The sequence below is a fragment of the Tyto alba genome, unplaced genomic scaffold (genome assembly GCF_018691265.1).
Source record: "Tyto alba isolate M040663 unplaced genomic scaffold, T.alba_DEE_v4.0 Super-Scaffold_1, whole genome shotgun sequence".
NCBI classification, from domain to species: Eukaryota; Metazoa; Chordata; class Aves; order Strigiformes; family Tytonidae; genus Tyto; species Tyto alba.
Genome location: NW_024881261.1, coordinates 878,598 through 906,107, shown reverse-complemented (window position 1 = coordinate 906,107; position 27,510 = coordinate 878,598). Strand labels below are relative to the sequence as shown.

Here is a 27,510-nt window from a genome sequence, read left to right as displayed (position 1 = left end):
TGCCCTGCCCCTGCCCGCCGCCGTGGCCTGGGCTCTGCAGTTCCCCGGCTGAGCCGGAGCTGCCCCACTGCCGCTCCTCCCGGCCCCTTTCCCCATCCCTCAGCCTGGGGGCTCCTCTTCCTCGCGTCCCCTCCCCGGCTGCCTCGCCAGGATGCCTGTCCTGTTCCGCTGGCAAGAGCAGCAGAAGAAACTGTCCAAGCAAGGCGAAAGAAGAAACTCTGCCATTTCAATACAGATTTTTTTTTAAAAAAAAGGAAACCAGAAGGACAAATATTCTCATTAAATGGCAGGGCCAAGGCATGTCGTCGTTTCGGTCCTACCGCCCGGCCTCGCCCAGCCTGCTGCAGCTTGGGCGAGGAAAATCCAACTCTAAATGGGGAATGTGGTGCTACTGCACGGGGCGGAGGTCACGGGCTGCTCTGCACTGACAGCCACTTCTCTGAAAGTTCACTGAAGACACATTTTTTTTCTGGTATATTTTGCAGCTAAAATGAATTTCCTAGCCTTGTTTTTTGTTGTTGTTGTTTTTTTTTTTTTTTTTTTGGGGGGGGGGGGGGAGGGTTGAGTTTGTTTGTTTTTTTTTTAACCAACTGATCCATTCTAGCCGGAGCAAGGCAGAGCGGTGTCCTGGCAGGGGCTGGGGGGCTGGGGGGTGGGCAGACCTGCACGGCCTGGCAGCGTCTGTGTCCCAGGGCTGCCCTCTCCTTCCCGTCCTGCAGGGCTGTTAAATACCGTTTCTTGTTTTATTGTGCTCACTGAGGGCAGGGATTTTGTCACTGACTTCAGAAGGAACAGGATCGTAATTTTAATTATACTGCAGTAGCAAACAGTTGTCAAGGAAGAAATATTGTCTTGGACATAGTGCACATATCCTTTATGGCCATGTAAATATTCTAATTCTTTCCTAATTATAGCCTGATTCAGGGCAATGTTAAGGTAAAGTTCTGAGCCTGATTCTGTGCACATGGTGTTCTTTCTCTCAGCCTGTCACAACAAAACGGGCTTAAAATACATGAAACTGTGAACTGTGTTCGTATTCACATTCTCCCCTCTGTCATGGAGCTCCACAGCCCAAAAATGAAATGTGCACCCAGCCTATACTTGGGTCCAACACTTGAGATTTTAGTACAAGCATTTTTAAATGCTTCGAAGGGTGTCAACACTTGTTTGAATCTGGACGGGGATCTCTGAGGTGATGTCAGGGCTAGTTGGGGGCCAGAAAAGCAACCGATCCAACCTGAGTGCAGCTGGGATGCTGCTGTGCTGCTGGACAGCACAAAGGAGATGTAAGGGGACGGTTTTCCTGGTGGGCGCTCTAATTGGGCACAAGTTTAAAAACAGCTGTAGAGCCATGTTAGCCGCGTACCGCGCACTTGAAGCGGGCTGGGATTAAGGTGAGGCATTCCCAGAAATGAGGACAATCTCACCGTCCTCCTCACTGCGCTGTGGGTGGACTGCGAGGCTCCGCCGTCCTGTTTATAGGCTGTAATAAAGCAGCACATTACCCTGCACGGGCCCCACAGACTGAGCGAGCTTGGGTCAGAGCGGCCATCGTCCATCCTCGCGCATCGGAGCTGAGCGGGGGGTGCTTGGGGGTAGAATTAAGAGCAAAATTGTAATCCCGACTGAAACGACGTGGAAGGCTGCAGGTAAAGCGTCTTGATGAGCTTTGCGTTCCGAGCTATTTTCTGGAGAACTCCTGACTATGTAGGGAGAACGCCTTAATGAGTGAAGCAATGTGGAAGCTTAATTATAAGTCCAGAACCGTCTAGAAATTATAGCTATGAGAAATGAAGCTGGATTTTGCTAATTGTATATGGTTGCAAATAAAGTGAAACTGCACACTATAGGCCTCTTAAAAAAAAAAAAACACCGCCACCGAACCCTGTGCGCTACAAAGGCAGGCTGTATGATTTAACTGATATTTCTTTTATTTCTCTTGGCATCCTTCCACAGCCAGAGTATGTGAAAGCTGGAGCAGACTGGGGGGCGAGGATCGGAAGCTGTGCCTTTTAGGGCTGATGTAGGTGCAATACCTGCAGAGTTTAAACCAGTTCTCTCGGCTGTATTGCACTCGCTGCTCCCGGCAGGTCGCCTCGGGCAGTTTGTGTTGCAGGATGATTTCTGCCCAGCGCAGCAGAGGCTCCGGCACTAACCACGCACCAGCCCGGGGAGCGCTCCGGCTCCTCGCTCGTCAGGGATTTGTACAACGGATATTCAAAGCGAGAGTTTCAGAGCAATATGGTTCTGCTCTTGGCGACACTTGGGAGGCGTTTGCAGCAAAACCCGTTGCGCCGCTGCTTCGGGTGCTGAAGCTAAACCCAAGGAGGCTGGTAGCAGAGTTGCTGCCAGGGCTCTTACCGACGCCGTAGCGGGTCGCACCGGGGCTGGACGCTGCTGGCTCTGCCGCCGTCGCCCTGTGCCTGCTGTAGCAGCGCGGCCTCATTTTTCTCCCCCCACCGAATCTGGGTTGTGGTGGTTTGAGCCCAGGAGCGGCAGGACGGCGTAGAGCTGCTGCCAGGCTTTGTGATGCGTGGTACGAAATGGAAAAATTCATCTTTCCGCTGGGAAAATTGCGTAGCTACCTCCTGCCAGTGCCCCCGTAGGGTGGCTTCTCGTTCTTGCATTATTGTGAAAAATTAAATGAAACATACTTTCTTCCTACGTAATATCAGTCATTTTATAACTGCCTGTTTAATGTCTCTTCAAAAAATTCACAGATCCTGATTCTTTTATTACCTGGTTGTACCTGTTATGTTTCTGTTAGACGAATATCAGTGTAATAATTAGTACCTACCACTTATCTTTCTGCAACATGATAAGGCTTTTCACTTTATTCCCCATCGCCTGCTATTACAATCTAATATCTTATTTACCTATCTGGGTACACAACAGATGTCCTCAGTGATGACTTGAGCTTTCCTTCTAAATCTCTGTGTGCAGGATATGTCAAATTGTACTTTTAAATATAGATTATCTTGTACTTTCCCATATTGAATTTCACGTTGCTTAGTTACCTAATTTTCTAGTTTGGGGTTATTGTTTTATTTTTTTTTCATCCTTTTCCTTGCTTTATATTCCTCTCTCATCTTGATTGACCTAAATAATCCTCTACTATCAGCAGATTTTGATATCCCACTCTTTTTTTTTTTTTTTTTTTAATACAGGTTGCCAGCAGAATATCAAACACTGCCAGCCCTAGCTCTGGTCCTTGAAGCTCACAGCTGTGAGCCTCCCCATTTTAGTAGTAATTCCTCCTTTGTTTCTGTCCCCCATCCGTGGCTAGAGTTTCTTACACATCACGTTACTAAATCTTCTCAAGCAGTTCATCACATCGGCTCCAACCCTTAAGCCTACCCTGTGAGACTGAGATTCTGCGTGGTGTTCTCACATCCTTCACACGTTTGCGTGCAAGGTTTCACTGAGGTCATGTCTGCCAGCCCAAGCGCAGCTCACGTTCCGGGCTGTGAAACCCTTTTGCATCACCATGTCTGCTCGGGCATGGACTTCTCTTAGGGTTTGAATGACCTATGCGTATCCGCACAGTTCTTGCATCATTTTTGCCCAAACTTTAACAAACTCGGGTTACCCTGGAGCGGAGCAGCCACAGCTATTGCCGCGTGTTATGTTGCGTGTCTCCCCTCTCCCGGACCTTTGCAGACACGTAGTTCCACCCCTCTGTTGCTGCTGGAGAACTTGCCGGGCTGCGATGCGGGCGGTTGGCAGGGACACAGACCCTGCAGGCAGCATTTCTTGTGCCCTCGGGCACCCCGACTGGCTTCTTGCGGGCAGAATCAGATGCCACCGCTCCCAGTGCCGGCTGCTCCCCGCTCCTGAGAGCAACCATCAGCTGGAAGGTCGGAAGCCAGATGGATGCATCCTCTTAGCTAAAGCTCAGTGCGCAGCAACCCACGTGGGAAACAACTTTCTCAGAAGGAGTAAGTGCGGAAGGCTAAAAGTTTGGAAAATCCTGAACACAAATCCTGGATTAGCCGGATACCACACTGAACAAATAGCTAGGAAAGAGAGAGCTCCTCTGGAGCTGCTTCCCGTTTGTAAACGGGAATGGTTGTGAGAATGCTTTCCCAGTTCTTTCATATAGCGCTTTTCACAATCAAAAGCAAGGCTAGCACTTCTGCAAATCCTCTGCACAAATCTGAGAGGGAGGTACCTGCAGAGGAGGAGGTTCTCCCAGGATAAAACATCAGCAGGCACTGCTGCCGGGAGGTGCCACTCGTGAATGAGTGACTTGGCCACAGAAGCGAACTCCAGCAAGTAAATTTTAGCGACGCAATGGAGAGCATGAGCAGAAGCAGTTACCGAGGTTCCCTTTTTCCTTTTTTTTTTTTTTTTTTTTTTTCTCATTTTTTTCTCCTGGCGCTAGAGAAATGAGAGACTTTTCCCTACAGTTACATACCCTGAGATTTCTCCGGTTCTGTCCCTTCGTCGAACCAGGAGGCCGGCCCCGGGCTGGGCTCCGCAGGTGCCCGCTGACACCGGGGCCAGCGCGCCGCTGCCCGGGAGCGCCCGCTCCTTTCTAACCTCGCCGCTGGCGAGCAGGGAGGCTCAGGAGAGCTCCCGAGGCTGCTGCTCGGGTTAGCTCACCTGTAACGCCCCTGACAGCAGTTATGCAGCTGCTGCTGTGGTGGGGGGGTTTGTGGTTTTTCAGAAATAATTTGGATATTGTTCCCTGGGTGTCTTTTGTGGGCACACGGAGGCCACGCGGTGCTACTGGAGATTTAATCCTCTGTGTACTTTTGTCGTTCTGGGTCCCGGTAGCAGGAGGCTTTGCAACACGGTGTAACTTCTGTTACCTTTCTCACCGTGTACACACACACTTGGTTTGGACGGCCCACTTCCCGAGTTGCTCATTCCAATTATTTTTACATTACAAAAAATTTTAAAATTATATTTATATTCAACATCATGCTTACTACATTTAGTGTAGCATTAAAGGGATCAATTAGTTAAGCTTGTTACTAACTGAAATTATATCTTGAGTATGATAGTGTATACAAACTGTGGTTTTTCATGAAAGTCAGCCTGTCTTCTGGTTGTTAGTCTTGGTTAAAAAAAAATGGAGAGCTCTTGTGATGAAAATAATTAAGGTTTTCCTAGGGGAATGGATCCTTTGACTTCAAATGTTAAAGTTAGATTGAAACAACCCTTACCTTTTTATTCCCCTTAAAAGCCTGAATTATTTAAGAATGGGTCTGGTTTTCCTGTGCTGAAAGGAAGTCTTAAACCCCCTTACTGACCTCTTCCGTGAAACTACAGAGAAATGGATATCTGCCTGCCAAGCAAATTGGGTTGATGCAGCATCTCAAATCAAATCAGCTTAAAAAAAAAATCAGATTATAGCTTAAAAATTCTCAGCCGTGTACATCTGGTTAATGCACAGGCACCTACTAACAGAAATCACCTTGGCAAGGTCAGCAGCAGCGAAACACCATCACGTCGGCGTGGCCGAGCCTGCAGGCGAGAGGCTTTGTCTCATCCCACACCAGCATTTCTCACTCTTCCGTGTTCTCAGCCTTCCTATGTGCTTTCAGCGTTTGCCCTCCTACCTGTTGCTTTGCCTCTCCTTTGAGAAATGTGAGCTTTGTTACTGCAAGGTTTCTTAGTATTTCTGTTTTGTTATCTGGGAGGGCGTTTTGCCCTTAGGATTTTATTCAGTCATCCTCCAGGGGCTGGGTTGGGTTTTTGTTTTTTTTTTTTGCTTGTTTGTTTTGTTTTTAAAATCTTTTTAAAGGTGGATGTTTTCTTTGTAGTTGGAAATATGTATTTAACCAGATGAAATTGGAATATTTCTCCCCTTCTATATAAATACTGCGTACTTTGATACTTGCCCTGGACTGTAGGATCTGTTGGTCCTTGCTTTAGAGTTCGCTTCACAGCACAAGTGTCAGCAGGGTCCTTCTCTGTGCGCCTCAGTGCCCAGGTCAGACTGGGATTTACGGGAGTGTGTCAGAGTTCTGCTCTCCAAGCTGACAGTTTATCTGCCAAAAAACGGTCAATCAGAATGGGCCCTGTACGTACCAACAGCAATACACAAACCACTATCAAAGGCCGATTAACTTACTCATATTTGGTACAGCTATGCCTAAATATGAATTTGCTTTCACATGTAAAACTCTTGCAGGGTGGCAATAATGTTCATGGTCATCTAAGAAACCCTTCCTCTTATTCAGTGTTACAAGGATTGAGTATTATGCTTAAAACTTTATACGCTGCTTTTCTTCAAAGCGCTCAACCAGCTCCACTGTCCTCAATCTCCTTGACCGTTTTTCTGGTTTTTCGTGACATTTCACCTGCACTTGCCCTGGCGATGAGCGGGCGAGGGGGGGCCCCTCTGACCCGTGTCCGCGTGCGGCTCAGGGATGTCACCCCTCTGCCCCTAGAAGCCGGAATTGATCCCGAGGAAAAGAGCAGCGACCTCAGGGCGCTTGGCTCCAGCGAATCGCCCTATTTCCAGCTCCAAGGATAAATCATAACCTGTTTATTTTCTGGCGTTTCTCCTGACACAGCTGCCCTGGTTCTTCCCCCTGCCCGTGGCACGAGGAGGGCCCAGGGGCGCGGGGGGACCCGACGCGTTCCCGGGAGCCGGCCGTGCCCCCGCAGGGCCACCCCTCGCCTTGCCCGGCCGGGGCTCTGCTCCTGCGCCGGGGCCGGAGCAGCAGCACGACACCTCCTCCTGCCCAGGGCTTTCCACCACCCAGGGCTGGGCCCATCGCCGAGGAGGGAATCCTTCCCTTTTAAACGGCAGCTCTGCAGCAGTGGCTTTTAGGTGCTTATTTTTGACTTCTGCGTATATCGGTGACCGGATCGTTACGGTGGATGGAAAGTTTCCTGCTGACTTAAGTGGAGCTTGGCTCCAGTGCCTCATTTGTAACCCAGAGGAGCAGATGGGGAGAGCCTGGTTTCAGCGGCCGTGGGCGAGGCTGCGAGGGGATAGATGCGGCTGCTCCCGATCACATCGCCCTTCTCTAGCATCCTTATTCCTTGCAGAGATGCATTCTTCCCAACGATGTATTGGAGCTCTTGTATGAAGTCAGCTAACAGTATTTTTTTCTTTTTTGCAAATCCTTTTCTGTTTGCTAAGTATTTCTACATTTTCTCTTAACCGTGTATTCTACTCAGCTCATAGCTTAAAATGTGCAGTATCGGTGAGCTGGGTATTTTAGCTTTTTCTTTCTGCACAGTGTTTATTAGCTATGACAAGGCACTGCTCACGTGCTGACTATTGGGTGGATTGTTTAATCTGTGAAAACTTCCAAAATAATTAGATGCGCAGCAGTTCATATTAAACAGTGATCTGCTGTCCCTAAGAGTACTAGTGGTAAACTCCATAGCTTTTCTGATGTTTAAAAACAAACCAAAAAAAAAATTTCTGTTACTTTGTAGCCAAGTGTATAAGCTAAATACAGCAGTTCTGACCTGCTGAGCAATATTTACAAATAAGGGGAGGTTTGGTTTGTTTCAGTGGTGGGTAACCCAGGCCCGAGGTGGAGGTGGTGCGGAGGGAAGCCCTGTCTGGCCGGGCTGCTGACCGGGAGCTGTTTCTGGCTGCTCAGGAGATGGTTCTGGCTGGCATCAAACCTCTGCCCGGCTTCGGGGGAGATGCCCGGCCCATCCCGCGCCCCGCATTATTTTTAGTGGGAGCCAAGCCATTCGTACGAGTTCACACTCAGTAAATTCGCCTGCTGTAGCTGCCACAGGGCCCTGGGAAGCCCCTGTTTAACACAACAGTGAGGACTCGCTGTTACTGACGTTTGTGCTACTGCAGCTTAGAACTGCTGTTCTGACTTGTGAAAACCTTGGCTTTTTTATTAAAACCGGCAGTAGCAACACTCTTGTTTTGTCTGTTGTATCTGTGTATAACTTAAACCTCTTATGCGTGTGTGTCTGCAGCTCTTTCCTTTAAGAAGACAAAATCTTACGCTGTCGTCTCCCAATCTGTTGTGAGAGATGGTGCAAGTACACGGATGAACACCGCTAATTAAAAAGCATTGCTCTCACTGAATCCGGCAGAGCTCTGATATATTGAATTGCCAGCTTCATTCAGGAAGGAATATAAGTCTGAGTTAATAAGCCCCAGAGCGCATAGTGATTTCCAGAACTGCTTTTTATTTCCCTTCCACGTGCCATGATGTTATCACGTGATAGAGATCTGTGTACCTAAAATAATTCCAGCTAATTGTGTGTCAGTACATATAAATCACTGCTGTGTTCGTTATGGTTTTCCCAGCCTAGTTCCGGTTCTCACACCGAGTATTCATTTAGCGTTGCCCACTTCAGGCGTTTAAGAAGCCTCATTGTGCGATACTGAGCGCTGACTCTCAAGTGACGGTAATGCGATATTTGAACAGCTTCCCTTTCCTGAACTTGTTTGGCATCTCTAAATTGGGTATCTCTCTCGCCGTTATCTTCCCCAGCAATGTCCTTGCCAGAAGCTTGCCCGGCGTGACGAGCGCTGTGCTGTCTCTTCGGTTGCTAAAATGCAAAAGATCTCCCTTTCACTAGAATTTACCTAAAGCTCTCTTGGTCTTTCCCAGGGACCACCTTCCCGACAGAGATCACGCTGGGGGGGCTCACGCTTGATTCCATGAGATTTTGGACCTCCGGCCCCGCCGGGACTGCCCTGCTCGGGCAGATGGTTGGGGGAGAGGAGCGGTGTTGATCCCCAGCGCCGTCGCCTTCGGTGGGTACTGCCCCCGGCCCCCCGAGGCCTCCTCACGGTAAATCTCCAACAGGTCTGTTGGTTTGATCACATTTGTGCTTTCTTCATTCCAAATCAGTCTGTGGGCCAAGGGACGTGCTCGCTAGTAAATAAATGGGCAGGGATGGGCTGAAATTAGGGAGGGGAGTCTCAGCAACTGTCAAGAAGAGGTTAATTAAGTTAGGATATTTAGTAATGAAAAATCAGATTTTAAATAATCTGATCCTCATTTTTGGGGGGCTGAAGGAGCAGCTTTTCATTAGAGCTTGATGGGCATGTAGCAATTTGCCACTGTTTCACTTGGAAGATTAATTGACTTTCCATTCAAATTCTTGTCTGTTGCTGTTAAATGTAAATTTTTATCTTAACTTAGAACTGGGCACGCGTATGCTGAGGAATAAAACAAACTGTCAAATAGAAATATCTTTTTTGGATAACCACGGTCAGCCTAAAGAGAGGTTCCTCCTCCCATCAGTGTCCTTCCACCACTGCCCAGTTCCTCAAAGCTGAGTTTGATGAAGATGAGTCATTCTGGAAATTAGTCTTAATTCTGAAATCTAAAGTGCAATGTTTTTGTTGCCACAGTAGAGTCTGTTATTTTCAAGCTAATTTATAAATTGAATAAATCCAAGAACTGAAAATCTTTTATAAGAGTGTTGCAGTTAAATACTGCCTTTTCCACTCAAATCCAGCTGTGTTGCATGTTCATGCAGAAGAGGGTTGGAGAGGCAGCGTTAAATAGTTATTTAGGGATGTTAATAACATGCTTAAAATGTTTCCATAAAGTGCTTTTGGATCATACAGTGCCATCTGTGTTACAGTTGATTGTAGTTAATTATACAGGCATGAATTCCTTGGGAAAACGGATGGCATTACTCAAACAGTTTGTTTGTGATCAAGATAATGGAATGACACAATATTAAACTGATGGAATTAAGTCTGAAAGGCATTCCTGGTTAATAATCCTCCACAAAATCAGTGGAATTATTCCGAGTTGCTCCAGTTTAACTGAGAATTTGTAAAGGTGTACTGCTGTAATATTATTGCAATAACTCCAATGGATTAAAATGGAGAAAAAAAAGAAAAATTAGCTTCCTACATAATAGCCACTATTTCTAATTAATTATTTCACTTTCTGCAATTTAACCGTAAGAGGTGTAGAAGTTAAACAGGTGGCGTACTTTAAAATATACATGTTGAGATTGAGCAGCAATTATGTCTTCCAGTGCTGCAATTGTATTAATCTCTTCTATTTTACTATAAACCATTAACTATTCACATCATTGATACCCAGCTATGTTTTGCATTTAAAAAAACCCCCAACAAACTGTGTAAGGCTTATGATGGAAAATCAGTGGATGGGATTCAGTTGTGCATGTGTGTGCTGCAGACAGGTAACTACACACACACACGCTAAGTCTGCACAGAGGGGTCTGTGTAAACGACATACGTGCAGTTTATAAGCTGCAGGATTTTGCTTGGGTTTTGTAAACACGGTCCAGCCATCAATGAGGGAAAGCTAAATGCAGCTGAAGGATTAATCTTTGAGGAAAAATTCAGGTCAGTCAGGATTTGACATGTGTCTGTTAAAGCTGTTGTTGGAATTGATCTAATCCTAAGCAAAACTTTGGCTAGACTTCCGTCGGCGGAGACTCATTGCTGCATGGTGGGGGCTGGGGGAAGCGGTGTTTGTTATTTCTAATTAAAATCAGACATTTACTTTGTTAACGGTAAGTTCCAGGACTTATTTCACACTGGGAACCGTTGGTTGCTTGGCTTTTTTTTTCCTCCCTTTCGGAAAGTGAGATTTGCTGTGGCCCAGGCGGCCGTTGGTAAGGGAGTGCCCGAGCCCGGCGCCGTGGGTAGCCTGCCGGGGCTTTGCTAGCACGTGGCGGAGCGTGGTGGCTCGGTTTGAGTGGAAACCTTCACGACAGGGCGCTGTTTCCCGGGGAGCATGCCCTGCACCCACGGCAGTGCCCCGAACACAGACCTCTCGCGTCCTGAGCGAGTGCCCCGGGCACCCGAGCTTCGCGTACGCCGCCGCCTTCTGATGGTTTTGGTGAGAAGTTTTGTTCTGGACCTGAAAGTTTCTCAGCAAAAGCGTGGTCGAGCCAGATACGCTCCTTTGGGAGTCTGGGTTGAGTTGCCCACATTTGGTTGAATTAAAAAAGAAAAAAAAAAAAAAAAAAGAAGTGTTTTATCAAAATATTCTCAATTTAATCATTATCTGAACAGCACGGAGAAAAAAATCCTCATGGGATGTACACAGGAAATATGCCACATAACCATACGTACACAACAATACGTCTTGGCAATTACTTCTTGATCTCAGCGCTTTCAAGACTTGCTACCTGCTTGCTGTATTTTTCCATGTAATTTCCAACAGATTTCCTTTTCATATTGCAGCCGAGTGAATAATATTCTGTTTGTGACAAATGTTTTTACGGAAGAACAAAACAAAACAAACCACAAAACCAGCACGTGATGCGATTACATTGGCAGAGCGCTTTGGCTCAGCACGAAATACCTTTTCAGAAGAAAACTAATTTTCTTGCATTCAGATCTACAGACTGTTGAAATCCTAACTGAAAAATTGAGGTTACCCAAGAAAAGCTTCCCCGCATGAGGAAGTGAGAACTCAGCCATAGGCAATATTGTATTTTCTTTCTATTATAATATTTTGAGATGCACCAGAGACTCAGAAAGGTTTGTCTAAACTAAGTATTTATAACAATTTGTCAAAACCAGAAAACAACAATGTTCACAAGGCTGTATCATACATTTGAAATGTTCAGTATTTGCCGGAAGTGTTGTACTTAAGCTATGTTTTGCTTAAAATATGGGTACTCTGGGTAGGGATTTATTAATTTATTTTTAAGTGCAGTAAAACACAGATTTCAGAAACTACTGTCTAGAAAACACATTTTCCAATTAGCCTTGATGTCTGAATTGCAAGTCAGGAGGCAAAAAAGAATGATGGACCTTGCTAAAGGCAGCTTATGATGCATTATTTATGCTATTTTCAATATCAAACATGACAACAATCATATGCATAATATATTCTCCCAGAATCAAAAATACGAAGACCTTTCTGTTCTGTTGAGATGATGTGCTTTAAGATGCTCTCCCTCTGCATGACTCATTGCGGGGAAAAAAAAAAAAAAAAAAAAATGGTAAAAACCCAAAGGTAACGTAACTGGTTTTACAGCAAATGGCTTCTCTGCCCGCTGCTGCCCAGCGCGGGTGGTGGTGGCCGCTCTGCTAGCCACTGGGCCAGGGCCTGGGCTCGGTCCTGCCCCCCCGGCTGGCTCTCGGGGCTCCGCGCTCCCTCGCCACTGTCAGACCCTGCTGCTTGGCCACCTTCCCTATCAGCACAAGTGTGCTGGCTTGGAAGCATCTTTTGCGGGAAGTTTTCCTCCCGGGGCTTGGCAGAAATATTCTTTTAAGACTGGCATTTGCCCACCAGGCCCCAGAGGGCTTTTCTGTGCGCAGACGTACACCAGCAGACACCACTGTCTCTGTATGACAAGGCTGGCACTTCTATTAATACAAATAACTACTTTCACAGTTCCCAGCAAGGATGCTTGTCCTGTCGCGCACACAGAAGCTCATGGCTGTCCCTAGAAAGCTGTCTTAGTCCAGTCTGATCTCCCGTTTTACCCCTGGGAACGGCAACCTGCCATACACCAAAGGGACCTGTAGCTCCAGACAAAAGGTGTAAACCCCTTTCTGGTCTGCCGGACGGTGGACACAGGAGCGGGTCTCTGTGCGTATCGCCGCTTCTTGAAAATGAACCCATTGCTTTCAGGTTTTTCCCTTCCATCTGCACAGCGACCTGGCTGTTTGAGAAATTTTGGTCAAGGGCCCCCCCAGCCCCAAACGATGCCGCAGCCATTTCCCGCCGCGGGCTGCTGCACCCCGCGCCTGGTGCGCTGCGTTCCTGCAGCCAGAGGCCTGTCTGGGGGGGGGAGCTGGGAGCCCCTTCGCTCTGCTCTGTGCCCGTTCTCGGCGGTATTTTCATTCTCCGTGTTGCTCAGCTCAGGGAGAGATGCACCAGAGAGAGCCACAGCCCTCTGGGTGGTGCAGGAGTGCCGGGGGAGACGGGGGGGGTCCCGTGTCCCCACGTCCCCTTGCACCCACCCCGCTGCTCCCGCACCAGAGGGCTGCCGGGCGGGAGGCAGGGTGCTCGGCGCAAAGGGCTGAGACCTCCCCGAGAAGGGCAGAACAGCAGGGGAGTTACTGCACCAGAAACGGTGGGAGTGAACCCTGAGCAAGTGGGCAGTGCTCTGCTACCCGCTTTGCTTCTGTTTATCCTTCCTGCCGCTTGCTTCGGCGTGGAAGAGTCAGTGGTAAGGGAACGGCGCTTGCAGCTTTCATCCTCTGACATGAAGTCTCTGTTTTAAATACCATTGGTTGCTTTCTGCTGGCTTTGCCCTCAAAATCAATGTCCTTGCAGGTGAACAGCAAGCGCGATTATATTTTTTGGTTTACCAGTGGGGTAAATCAACCTGGTCAATAATAACATCTACTGCTCAGACTGCATTTTAATCTTTAAGTTCAAGAGCCTGCAGGCTTCTTTAGTTTAAGTTTCCGGAATGCCTTTGAAACCAATGGAGTTTCATGAATGTAGATTGTCTAAAGATCTTTGTATTGTTACTAATCATTCATTAATTTGCATAGAGCAAAGCAAAATTACAGTTAAGCCATTGAGGCGAGCACTTGGTAACGCCGAGACTCCTCGGTCGCTCCTGCCCCGGGCAGGGCAGGGTCAGCTCCGCTGGCACAGAGGCTCTGTGCCCGGGGGGGAAGCAGGAGCCTCCTGGGTCTCCTCGGGGACCCGGGCGAGGGCACCTCCTTTTCCATCACGCTGGGGCACGTGCCTTGCCAGGCTCGGGAGGACGTGCCCGCACCTCAGCCCGTGCCCCGGGGCAGCTGCCTGCAGGGCCTGAGCTTCGGTGTGTGCGGGAGCCAGGGTAGCCCTTTTCTACCAGGAGGCAGAAGCAGCGTGCTGCTTTCTTGCAGGTCTTCCTCGGAGAACCCTCCCCTGCCTCCCCCCAAGGTTTCCGTGCTGCTGGGAAGCTCGCTGTGCAGAGCAGCTTCCCGTTGTTCTGCAGGTCTCATTGCTATTAGTTCATTTCTGCAGACAGACCGTTACCAAGGCTGATCCAATTGCTATTATCTGGATCGCTTAATCCTTGGATGTTATTCTTGGCTACATTCAAGTTTTGTCATTATGTCCCTTTTCATCCTTAAAGATTTCATTGAAGGAGTCCTCAGCTGATTTCTGTGCAGTTCTTTTTGAAGCAGGCTTATTGCTTTAAGTGCTGGCAAGGGAGCTGATTTTGCTTTGGGAAAATCTCATTAAGGCTTCAGCATTCCAGCGGGGAAGATGTTCCCCACATCAGCCCCTTCGCCCGCGCTGGGCCAGTGGGAGTCTGCAGGATCCGAAAGTCAGTGCTGTCCCCTTTCCTTGCCACCTTGAACTTGCCGTGGGACGCGTGGATATGAGCCCCAGCTAGGCTGGCAGGGGAGAAAGCCTCCTGGCACTGCTGGGTGGGGGCAGCGACGTTGGCTAGTGAAGCCTTGGCAAAGCTTGGCTGAGGGTGGGCGACTGCAGCCCTTCACCTCTCCGCTCCTGGGCTGCTTTTATGGGGCAGCAGGGGATGCCCTGCCGACAATATTCCAGGTCTTGAAAGGGTTCGTGGACCCGTGTGGAGCCACGGACGAACGACACGCCGAGACGGGTTCAGTGTGGGTGATAGAGCATCAACCCAACTTTATTGGTCCGGGTACATATATTTATACAGACAACGCTAATTATTATGCCTACTAGTCACTAGCTGATTGGCTTAAGCTCTAAAGGTCGTGTTCGCACGGTCCACCTACTTGCAGTTAGCTTACAGCACAAGCTTCTCATAACACTAAGTTTCTCATGCCACTATTTCTGATTCCTCTTGACTTGTTTTCAATACACGACAGTACCGTAACACAATGTTTCTCAGACCACTGTTACCATAACACTGGGTTTCTCAGACCACTATTTCCAATTCCTCTCAACCTGTTTTCGACACACCACGGTACACGAGGCCGAAGCATCCTTGACATTCCTCCTGTATCAGCAGCTGCGAGCAGCTGCAGGCAAACCCTAGTGAGGCTCAGCATCAGCCCCTAGAACAGGCTCTGATCATACAACTGCTCGGTGGGCTCAGGACCCTTGTCTCGGAGCCATTCTCCGACAGACCCGCTCAGAACAAACCCTACAATACAAGCGTTTCTTTCTTGTACAAGCCATGCCGATTTTAAACTTCCATTTTTTGGTAGAGAAAGATCAGATTTAGGCAGGTGCTCGGCATGAAACGCGTCCGCTCCTACAAAGAGAGCTTGGTAAGATTTTAAATGCCGTTTAACCGCTGCAGGTGCGAGGACGCGTGGCGCTACAAGCCGAGCTCGGGCAGACGCGCGGGGCCCCCCCCGCGCCCGCCTCGCCGAGCAGCCCTGCCTTCCCCTTTACTCCCGGCAGTTCCAGAGCTCCGTTTTCTGCAATCAAACAGGCAAAAAAACTGTCGTAGCCCCTGTCTGTCAAAACCAATCCTTCTGACTGAAATCACTCTCACGCATCCCTGGATCGTTCAAATTATTATTTGTCCGACGTTCAAATGTAAGCAGTTAAAAGCTTGTATTATGCTGCGTCTCATTTCCCCAGGCTGTGAAATAACCTGGCTCCACCTACCGCATGTTTCATTATAGCATATCATTTCAGAAAATAACTGTAATATGCACAAATGCGTCATTGGTTGCGGTAGGTAGAATCCAGTGCCTCTGGCTATAAACTGCCCCATTTTTTTATCCGTAAAGGGGAAGGGTTTTTAAGACCTCCATTGTATTGTGTCTTCTTTGCACAAAGAAGCAAGAATCCTAAACACGAAGAACATCTACTCCTGTTTATAGGTGTTTCAGGCGATATCTATAAAATGTTATTTATTTATATTTCTTTGACCAAACAAACACAATTTTTCTTATAGTAACTTTAAGGCTACAGAGTCAAGCACCAGACTGAGAAACAACAGAATTCAGACCGTTTGTACTACCTTGGTTTGGTCAACTAATATCAGGGATTTTTTCCCCCCCCCCCCCCCACTTTTTTCTCTAAGTCTCAGCCTCCCCACTCTGACCCAGTGTCGATCTGTAGTGACTGCTTGTCCTGACTGATTTCCAGAGCTCTCAGCAGCTTTGCCCAGCAGCTCCCAGACTCCAGCCACTTCTCTCGGATGCTCTCAGCCCTCTCCTAGCTCCAAATCCCATTTATATATATCCCCCAAGGCAGCTGCCTCCCTCTGCTCTTTTCTCCCTAATGGATGCAGGTTTTCTCTCTTAGAATTCTGGTTTATTATTATTATTATTATTACACAATTACGTTACTACTGTTATTATATTGTTATTTTACTAGTATTATTTATTATTATTTTATTATTACAGCTGGCCTGAACTGCTAAGCCTCATTACTCGTCCTTGCACAGGGAACAGCGTTGCTCTGTTGTGGCTTTGACTCTGAGTCATGATGAATAAACCAAGGCACTGAAGGTCATCGTCCAGAAAGATTGTTATCCACGTTAATAAGGTTAGTATTAACAGGGTTGGAAATGTTTTCCCAAATTTGATGGGGTTTGTGCATTTTTATGGTATAAATTGAACAGATATTTAAAATAAAGATTTACTTCAAACTAGAAATGTAGTGACAGTTAAAAATAAATCCTGGAAATTTTGTGAACTGAGAAATACATGCAATCTCTTCAGGGTATAGTTTCATCTAAGCAAGTCAAAGTTTTCTAGTTAAACGTTTTTTCATTAGATTTGACATTCTTCTGTAAATTTACATGTTGTTGTAAAATTCCTGATCCATTCTGCCTTTTAGTCTGAAACAACAAAACCACATTGTCCTCAGCCTTGGGTCAGAAGTGGGCCCAAGTCTTGCCTGAGAACTCTGTTGAAAGACAGAGCCTCTGTACCACTGGATTTCATACCTCCTCTGTTACTAGTTTTTAGGATCATCCAGTTCTCTGAATATTATTTTGGTCCTTCTCTTTGCTGATGGTGTTTCCCCATTTCACATTACCACGAGTGTGTAACTTTTGTGTGAGCTTGTTAGCTGGTCCTCTAGGCGTTCCATTCATGGTTTCACTCTCATTAATGTTTTCACAGACAATTTTAAAATAAACTTTGATAGTGAGTCAGCTTTGTCCAGAGGCAACTGTTTCTTTGCATGTGTTGCTGTTTATCATTTAAATAGGAATGAACTGGGTTTTCACAGCCACAGTCTGTATCCACAGATTGAAAAACTGCACGAGATGATTATCAAGGAGCTTGTGCAGCAGTGTGGGGATCGTCCTTCCGTAGTGCTTTAACAAAGTCATGTTGTCACAGGAGAAGAGCCATCTGAAAGTGTACAAAGTGTGCAAGAAGCACTGGGGGAACGTCCCTGTTTGGGGAACAGAGCAGCCAGCGCCTGGGGCAGGACAGTCCCACGGCTCCAGGGCTAAACAAAGCCTCCAGAACACAGCCTTCTGCCCAGAATTTCTTGCTATCCTCAGGTTTCTATGAAATTATATCGGTTCGTGCTATTGATGAGCACTGAATTAAACACTGATCAGAGGAAGAATTGACAGCAACCTGAACCTGTTCAGCACAGAGTCATCGAGTGCAAAATATTAATGAACTCTCTGCATCCACAGGTCTAAGAAATGAACCAAGTGAAGTAAGGACAAACTGTGATGCCATCAGCCAAGTTTACCCCGTGCAAACAACTCACAGATCACAGGGATTTAATTTGACTTAATGAATAGGTTAATTTTTTTATTTTTACAGAGAACTCTGTCATTGTTTTCTGAACCATGGGATGGATGCAGCATAAAAATGGCAGTAACAAAAAATAAATAACCATCTTTCTCCCTACCTTAAGCTGTCTGTCTCGGATTGCAAATTCTCTGGAGTGAGTTTGTGTCTTGTGTTATATTAAGCTAGAATATGTTTTTTTCAAGGATTACATTTTCAATAACTCTTATACTCTTTCCCTAAGAGTAGTGATTATAGAGGGGCTTTGAGTTTCATTGGTAATAGGATGTTCTAAATTTGGCACAGTCTCTACAGATTTTAATAATGCTTACCCACTCCAGAACGCTCCTGTTTAGTTTTGGGCAACACCTTTGTTGGAGAATTTTGAAATAAAAATCAACAAATGTAGCTTTTAGCATAGTACTTAGTATTATAGTATCTGTTTTACTGACAAATCTGAGGTTATCGTTATACATTGTCTATGTTGTATAATTTATAAATGTGCTGGGATTAATGGGTTGGCATAAAGTGCAAACTATATTAAGATATGAATTCTCTGACTTTTGGTCCACTTTTGCCTGATGCTCTGCTGTTTAACAGAATGAATTTGCTTGTCTCAGGGTTTTTTTTTCCTTAGATTTAACTCATAACCTCTTTGTGTAAATAAAACTCCTGCACTGTTACCAGACTGAGATAAACCTATATAGTTCTTAATTGCTGTTTCGAAGATGCGCTGCGCACTCCTGTATGGAAAGCTTCTCTTGCCTTCGGGTAATCTCTGCTTGCTTCCGTTGCTTCTTACTATTTTTATTACTTTCATTATTTTCATCGTGAGTACCTGAAAAGTATTTGTAGGAAACCAAACATTTTTTTTTTCCTTAAGACTTTTTTTTTTTTTTTTAAAAAGAACATAGAAATATTCTGCCTATACTGAAAACAGTTTTCCCAGCTGCTGCCGTGACGGTGCCAGGGGCTGGTGCTGGGATGTCCCTCCCGAACATCCGCGTCCTCCGTGCTGCCTGAATTCCAGTGCAAATGAAGTGACAGAGACTTAAATGTGAACTAAAACGTGATGTAAACCTTTTGCTCTAGGCAGGTGTAAACCCGAACAGTATTACACCTGGCAGTGTGTCTGGCTCTCAATGCAGGGAGGAGCCGATGCTTCCTAGAAATGCCTGGGGTCTCACCGAGCCTTTGGTGGGATCCGCATCGCCTGCCCCCCCCGGCGCCCTGACTGTGGCTCTGTGATTTCCCTCCTCCCAGGCCAGGAAGAAGATGTAGTGGGACGGAGGCGAGGACGAGAAGCCCCGAGCGAGCGCTGGGCCCCGCGGCCTCACCATGTCCAAGAAGGGCTCCAGCAGCCGAGCCCGGGGGGAGAAGCCGGACGCCTTGGCCGCCTTGCAGGCAGCCAACGAAGAGCTCAGGGCCAAGCTCACCGACATCCAGATAGAGCTCCAGCAAGAAAAGAGTAAGGTGTGCATCTTTTCCCTCCCTTCTCCCGTTAATTGAAATAAAGCTAGTCTGTTCTTCCTAACCGCCCTTCGCCCCACTCGTGCCTGACCTCTGCCCAGCTCTGGCAATAAATCAGAGTGCATGCAGCTGCAGCTGGCCGTCCGTGGGACACAAGAGGCAACCCCTTTGTTGCAGATTTTTAAATTGTTCTCCCCCAATTTATAACGTGCATACGGGACAAAAGGCCTCTGCAAGGGAGGGTGCTTCGGTGTCACGGCTCCAGCAGGAAAGCTGAGCAGTGAGGATCCCGGTCCCTGGGCAGGCAGGACTCAGCTTGTTCCCGCCGTCCAGGAAGGAATGAAGTTGAAAAATCACGTAGCTAAATGCCAGCAAAAGGTCTGAAAAAAACAAACACCTGCTCAAAACAGATGGCATCATCGTAGTGGTGGGCTGAAAGCTGCCCACATCCTTTGTTTCTCTCGTGACAACTTTTTCTAGTAAATATTTACCTATTGATGAGGATGGCTACACTGAGGGTTTTGAATGCAATTTTGTGTTCTTCAGAAATTCTATTTGCTGATTCTTCTCTTTCACATTTACACTATTTTCATTCGGATCTTATGCTGCTTACAGTTTCCAGATGTACGGTAATAGGCCTCAGCTCTGCCTCCTGCTCTCATTGCCAAAGTTTAAGGAGCCACAGTTTGACCTTGAGCCTTTGACAGAGCGGTGGTTGATGCAGCTTGAGCCTCAGTTTAAGAGCTTGCAGCCATGGTTTTCAGACCGCTTCTCAGTGAGGGCATGAATCATTGGCTTGTTTTTCTCTAATCCTCCAAATTAGTCTCTCCTGATAAACTCTGAGGGTTTTTTTTTTTGTTCCAGAATGTTAATGGAAACGTGCATTACCATGCAGGGACAGAATGATATTCTGCACTTTTCCATTAATTTGCATCATTATTAGGCATCGTATACTATGACTCCAGTTTTTAAGGAAGCTTTAAGGGCGGGTGTGTATATGTATAAATAGAACATTTATTAATCCTTTTGTTGTGAAGCAGCATTTGCAGTTTTAAGACTGAGGACCCTGTTTTCCCTCTCCCTGTCTTCCCCAGCCATTTCTCATCATGGCTTCTTCTGAGTTTATGGTATGGTTTTAAATTGAAATGTCATTTGACCCTTCTGCGGTCAGATACAGTTAGTTATTTGTACTGAATAATTCATTGCTTAAAAAGCAGCCGATAAAACGCAGTTGTTTGGGGCTTCACAGTAGCTGGCACAGAGATTTTTATGCTTTGCATATGCATACGTGCATGGAGCAGCTTGATCTGTGTGCCTGAGCCTGCCAAAATAATGGCTTAGCATCTGATTTCTCACGTATTCTTTTGGGGATGTGGTATGAGAGCTTCTGCAGATACCCAGCTGATAAATAAAGTAAGGACTCAGACTTAGCCCACAAGATACTGGCTAATTCCTAAATGTGTATTAATGTTGTAAACACGAGTCTGTTTCCAGCACCTCTTACCCGCCCGTTCGCCTGGTTCTGGAGCGTACACTTCCTGCAGTGCTTGGATACAGATGGTTACTTCACCTGGGTTTTGTGCTGCTTGCATAAATTTATGACACTTATTTATATTGAGTTAATGTGTGCTTTTTAGGGCACCGAATTGGATGAATTAAAAAGTCCATAACATTGCAAAGGATTATTATTTAATTATAAAAATAGAATACGATGCTAAAATCAGCAGTGGTGCCTAGACTTTCATCCTCGATAACAATCATTTGCAAAATGATAATGATACATTTTTGGTTTTCTTTTTCTAAATATGCAGATGTTTCCGCTTACGCTGGTTTCCAGTGAAAGGGGTTTTATACAAATTTGTCAGGGTTCATTTTCTTATTTTCACAAATTACTTTCTCCTTAGAAGAATTCTCAAAGTTCTTCATGATGTCACAGTTTTTTCTTTGTACTTGCACGGTTTGGTTCTGCAGCGTTCTCATCTGCCAGGCAGGCTTCTGCGCATTCTTAGCAAGGAAACCTGATTATGTCAACTGAGGAAGAGAAATGCATCTTTATTGAACAGAACTGCCCGGAGCATCTTTCCCAATAAACACGTCAGTAAATAAATGCAATGTAGCGACTGATCCACTTCTTGATTTTAGCCTTTAAATATGCCACGGGCTGTTCTGATAAGCAGTACGGGGCAGAAAAGGCCGAGCGGGCAGGGGCTCGGCCCGAAGGGGAGGGTCAGCAGGGCAAACACCGCAGATGCGGCGGCAGACACCGGCGGGGGTATCTCCTGCTGCAGTACCAGCAGCCACGTCCCTAACAGCGTGGGGGTGTCTTTCCCCCCCCCCCCCCCCCCCCCCCGAGACATGGGATCCTCATGTCTAGCCCAGGCAACCAGTGCGGTGCCGAGGGGAGCACGCGCCGGGGCTCGGAGGTGCTCCTGAGGTCCTGCCCGCCGTATTTGTGGTAGATTTAGAATCGCTTTAGAACGGCGGCCCCGAGTCCTCCCGACTGCGCTGCTGACCTGGGGATCAGCACAGGTTTGCTCTAGAGTTACTAGAGATCCCCGCAGGTGCCTGCCAGGCCCCGAGTCCGGCGGCAGCTGTGACCCTGCGTTGAAAGTGTTGGCCATAAACTGTAAAAAACCTTTTCCCCGGGGAAATGTTGTGCAGGGGTTTAGTAATGTGTATTTTCATCACACGGAATGCACCGAGAGGGGATTGCTCTTTTGGAAGTTTACAGCATGAAGGCTGTGTGGCAGAGCTCGGTGACCCTAGTGGTACCTGGAAAGCCCTTAAAAAAGGCACGTTTAATACGTAATGAAGTACTAAATCCTAAAGAATGAGCAAAATGCCAAACGTGTAGGTCTGCGTGTGGCAATACGAACTAGGCTGGGCTTTCTCTCTAAGGCACGGCCATGCAACATGAAGGTCTAACATCGTAAAGCAATCCGTACCATTTTTAAATAATACAGTGGTTTGTATTAATAATTTTGTTGGTTGAGAATACTGCACTTTTTTGATTTTCCTTGTAGGTTAGCAAGTTGGAAAGAGAGAAAAATCAGGAAGTTAAGCAGATCAAAGAGCACGAACAGCATAAAAGTACAGTGGTGGTAACAGAGCTCAAAGTCAAACTTCATGAAGAGAAAATGAAGGAGCTTCAAGCTGTTCGAGAAGCACTTTTGAGACAACATGAAGCTGAACTACTTAGAGTAATCAAAATTAAAGATAATGAAATCCAGAGACTGCAGACCCTCCTCAATGCTGTACGCGATGGGGCTCCTGACAAGGTGAAAACGGTGCTGCTCACAGAGGCGAAGGAGGAGGCCAAGAAGGGGTTTGAGGTTGAGAAAATAAAAATGCAGCAAGAAATTTCAGAGCTGAAGGGGGCTAAGAAACAAGTGGAAGAGGCTTTAACTATGGTCATCCAAGCTGACAAAATTAAAGCAGCGGAGATAAGGAGTGTGTATCACCTGCATCAAGAGGAAATCAGCAGAATTAAGAGGGAGTGTGAGAGAGAAATTCGCAGACTGGTACGTGTTGCTATCTGCATCTGTGTTTTTTCTAACACTTATGTTATAGATAGTAGGTAAATGAAGGTTAGGTGCTGGACTCAGATGAATGAATAAGGACGGGCATTCAGACTTCTGGAGCTTGCTCCAGATCTGGTTTACTAGTAGAGATGTCAAAATGTTTTTTAAAAACTATTGGGATGTCTTGTAAGGAACTTTTTTATCCATGTCAGTGCCTATTAATATTGTTCACATTTCAGACACCGGGAAGGAGGCTCGTGTTACTAACTGGCTAGGGAAATCCTACAAAACAGTTATGTTTCTTGGCCTGTGCTGCTGTTTCCCCACCGTCTGTTCCTTGCTGATCCACCCTGGTCCTTCCCTTTCCCTGCCCTTGCTGGTTCCCGTAAACACCCTACAATGAGCTTTACACAACCCCAAGACGCATCCCATAGTGAGTCCTGTTACCTGTGGGCAAGGACGCCCCTCGCTCGTTGGAGAGGTTAAAATGGATCGTTTTGCTTGGAAATGGGGATAACTCCCCGCAGGAGGGAGCTCCCTGCAAGGGGGGCGCCTTTGCGTGAGAGCCTGGCAGGCCCCCAACGCTTTCTGGGCTTTGGGACCATTTCTTCTCCACCACCACCTCAGACCCTTGCCTTTCGATTCACACGGTGCTGTGAGTGCACAGCTGATTTGCAGGACTGGATCCCTTGACTCTTGCTGCCTTTCCCAAGGACACGGGAACAAATGCGGCACCCGGACCCTCGTGATGCATATTTTGGGTCTCGTCTCAGTATTGGTTTGAAGTCACCGTCTCTTTCTGTTTGCCACGCTTTTTTACAGCATGCAGTGTCTCCGTCCAAACTCATCCATGTCTCTTCTAAGTCGTTATCCCTTGACTATCATCCAAACCCTAAAAAATTCCTTTAAAACCAGGCGATCAGCTCGCAGGCTGGCCCCAGGTGGAAGCACGGCAGTGTAGCCGCGCGCCCTCCCAGCCTGCCTGCTCGGCATCCTCGGCTCCTAACCGCACACCGCTCCCCCGGGCACTGCAGAGTTACCTACCCATTATTTAGCCACCCTTTCCTTCAGAATTTAGGTTGTAAAGTTTGTTTTGTTTTGTTTTGTTTTGTTTTGTTTTTTCCCTCTGGTAGATTATTTTATTTTTATGAAGCAGATATTAAAATAAGTTATAACCAACTATTGATACTCTTCAAATATCCTGCAGTGTAAGTACTTTCTTCTCTGAACATACATTACTAGATGCATTGATTTACTACATCAGAATGAAAGGATGGCTAATGTACATCCTAAATAAACCTGCTGCATCTCATGAAAAGTCCTCACTAATGGCCTCTAATGTGGAAGCTATAAAACAAGTATGTTCTTAGTTATAAGGAATAGAGTGGCTTGATGTTACGTTTTCTAAATTGCGTTTAAGAATCAAACTTTTTTTTTTTTAATTCCTGCTTGAAAGAATCAGATTATCTAACTGTACTAATTAAATTACGTGGTGCCATCATCTTACCAAGCCCTGAGAGCTTCCTGAATGACTTTAAGTACTCTCAGCTCCATTGACTCGACCGTAATTGGTTGCAATGGGAGCTGTTGGCTCCCGGCACCTTGCAGGGAGGGCCCTGGCGTTTTGGGGGGAAAGGCTGGTGCCATGTGGCATGATAAAAGCTCTCCTCTCTATGAAAGTGAGGCAATTCTCAAAACACTTAAGCCATTACTGAACACCGGTGCTTTTTTCCCTTTTTAAGGTAGGAGCCCTCGATAGGTACACTCAGTGAGCCTCACTGGGGTTGCAGCGAGGGGCAGCCCGAGGTGAGCGGGCCCGTCCGTCCCACAGAGCGATGGGGTTGCACCTTCACGGAACGGCTGTGGCAGACATCCAGCCCCAGGTCGTTAAGGGATTCACAGCAGGATTTTCATAGCTCCGTGATTCACATACGATGCACTATTTCGTCATTCTAATCAAGCAGGGAAGGAACCTCCAAGCGAACGATAATTTCACGCCTAGAAAAATACTGCTCTTTTTGTTTAGTCAGAATAGAGAAAGACAAGTTGCGTTCATTCGTGTTTGACTTTTCAGTGATGTGAAGCCCTTTAACATAAAGTAATTTTTTCTAAGTTATTTGTCTCTGATAGATACAGTTTCTCATTTCCGAGTCAAGTACATCTATGCAGGCTTAGTTTATGGAAAATACTTCCACACATAGTCAGACAGAGATTGTTTTAAAAAGGTGATTTAGTACTAATCCCTTATTCTCTTTTCAAATTAAAACTTTTTTTTTTTTTTTTTTTTTTTTTCTGCATTGGACAGACAGGAATACATTCATTGATGTCTCCCTTCAGACTTTTGGAAAAATGTTAGATGGCCTTTAACATAACAGATGTGGTAGGAAGGTGCAGCATTATGCAAAAACGAACTGTACAGCCATCAAATTTACTTCAAGCAATTTGGAGTTTATTTGGTCTGCAGCATCATCCTCTTTTGTCAGATTTTGCTAAGGGAGATGCAGAGTATATACGCTCAGGATTTCAAAATAACCAGCTCTGCCATGAACCTTTGTTTGGTTGACTTACTACAACTTTGAATGAAGTTAAATTGTCACATCAAGCCAAACCCTGTGCCAGGGAACAGACCTTGGCCTCACCAGGTTTCCAAGGGGAACCCCTGCGCTTTTGCCCTCTTCCAGGAGAGGAGATCTTGGCGAAGGCACAGCTGCCTGCATGCTGTACTTATCTCTGGCAGAAAAACTACATCCAAACCATTCTTGTAGTCAAAAGGAGATTTCCCAATGCACCTGCAAGCTGGGGCCTCCCCTGCCTGCGCTCTTGTGCCGAGACATGTTTACAGCAGACCCTACCTACGCAGCACACGGGCTGTTACTGCAGGGGTGTAATATTTGCAGGTGGTAATTCTGGTAATTTTGCACTAGAGGCACACAGAGGCTTGCAGATTGTAACAGCTAACAAGGTGTGAGCTCTCTTTAGAAGCAGTTCCCACTTAGCAGTTCCCAAATAAAAATCTAGCTGTTTATTCTAGCTATTTTTCAGGTGCCAGGGTAATTATTAGTCGTTGCTGCCAATGGCTTAGCTCTAATGCCATACAGCAGAGCCGAGCGCCTTTCAGTTCTGTGAACAGCATAGGAAAGGAAATAACATGTTTCACAAAAATGTATGTTCAAATTATTCTGGCCTCGTGGTTTCTGTTTGCACATATGGCTCGTGCTGTTTGTGTCTGTAAAGTCTGAGCGTGCCGCTCTCCAGAGAAGTACAACTAACCCAGTTACGCTCTCCCTGGCGCAGAGGCTTCAGGAATGTTAATGTAAAAGATGAAAGTCCCTTGCAGATGGTAACAAGTATGGCACCAACCTTCTTTCTAAAGAATTTCTAATTTTAGTAAGCTTTTTTAAAATTTTAATTGGTGCATTTTAAAACAGCTTAAAATACTGTGCAAATGGATTTAATTGCATTCTTATGGTCTCCCACTAATAGCAGCACTCCCTGTGTCAGTGTGTGCACGTCCAGGGAAAACAGCCCTCCAGTCAGGAGAATCCCCTGAGATTAGCTGGCCTCAAATTTTGTTAATGGGGACTAAAATTCAATGAGGTTAAGAGCATTTAAATTTTACTTAAATGTGGACTGGTCTGAAAGGAGAAGTGCTGAACAGCAATGACCACCGCAGCCTCCCTTCCCCCTGCCTCTGTTATAAGGGGACTAAAACAGAAATCGCAAAAACTGAAGAAATGAGATTTCTTAGAGACTGGAAAGTATTCTCAATTTAAGATAAACTCTGACTGATGATGACCACCAAAAGGTGTAATCACCTGCTCTAGTCCCTCGGGTAAGACCACTGTACGTTGATGCCTTCAGGGCTTCCTTACGGTACTGCAGCAGCAGAGGCGCCGGGAGATCAGGCCTCTCGGTACCGCTCCGAACCTCTGCGTTTGCCCGCACGCCCTCAGGTCTCTCTGCCAGGCAGTGGCAAATTGCTGGAGAAGTCTGATTTAAAGGACGGTGTCAGATGAAAAGTGTAGGAAGCTGACTTTCTAAATATTCATTTTATTGGTGATTGATTTAGTCTTTACCTTCTCCTTTTTATTCCCTTATGTGGTGGAAAATTGCCATATTTGGTGTTATAAAGGTATCTCAGCAGTCATCCCATACTGAAAGATAGACAAATTATGCGAGGTGAATAATTCCTTCTTGCAAATGTGGATGTTTTTTCATCATTTGTGGTTTGAACCTCATTTGCATTTATTTATTTCAGCTAAACCTGGATTACTGAAGGATTTTGTCGTATATTAAAAGCTATACAGCATTACTCCTCCATTTTGGAGGATCAACAAACCTCCTAGGTCTGAGTTGCTCCTTTGTGTCTTACAGTCCACTTCTTAAAACATGTTTTTCTCTACAATCCTAAACAAGAAGTCTGCTCCCTCCTGTGCTGTAACCGCGTTGTTGTTGCACTGCAAACGCCGAACACGGGGCTTGGGGGGCTCCTGTACTCCTGGAAGCGCTTTGGACCAGGAGGTGAGGTTTCTGCTTTCAGCAGCGTAGGTCTGGGACAGCACCACCGTCATTTTATGGCATTTACCAGTGGCACTGAGTAGCCACACTGTCCCGAGCACGTCCTGAGCGTTTGTTTTTCTTCTGTATTGAAATAGGGAGAATTTTCCTTGGTCAAAAACCCCCAAAATCTCAGCTTGCTCCTCCTGTGTTGTACCGTATCGGCTGTGTTCCCAGCGCTTGCAGCGGCAGGAATCAGTGTGGGTTTGGTGCTGCAGCATTGTGAGTTAGAAGTGTGAGCACATCAGTGGGGTTTAAACGCCTTGAGTTAGGAACATTAACAAGGCAGCTGCAGGAATGCTACCGCTGCCCCCCTGAGCTATCTGCGAGGCATAAATCGTAGTAGTTGATATAAATGTGCGGTTTCAGAGCAGCAGCTTGAATTACTCCTGTAGAGTATTTGGTAAAAACCCA

The 27,510-nt window shown here is 46.3% G+C and overlaps 1 protein-coding gene across 30 annotated transcripts in view; it reads left to right on the top strand.

Moving 5' to 3' along the window:
* Positions 1-27,510, top strand: part of JAKMIP3 (Janus kinase and microtubule interacting protein 3) — a 97,808-nt gene that overhangs the window by 23,881 nt on the left and 46,417 nt on the right. For 24 of the 30 annotated variants that reach the window (XM_032992401.2, XM_032992402.2, XM_032992407.2 and 21 more), the window contains exons 2-5: positions 8,556-8,753; positions 16,196-16,337; positions 18,812-19,021; positions 22,042-22,539. In XM_032992401.2, coding sequence (XP_032848292.2) covers positions 18,887-19,021; positions 22,042-22,539 — 633 coding nt within the window. In that variant the 5' untranslated portion in view covers positions 8,556-8,753; positions 16,196-16,337; positions 18,812-18,886. Of the gene's footprint in view, positions 1-8,555; positions 8,754-16,195; positions 16,338-18,811; positions 19,022-22,041; positions 22,540-27,510 lie in introns of those variants that run through there. The other 6 variants (XM_032992398.2, XM_032992397.2, XM_032992400.2 and 3 more) reach the window with 3 other exon arrangements.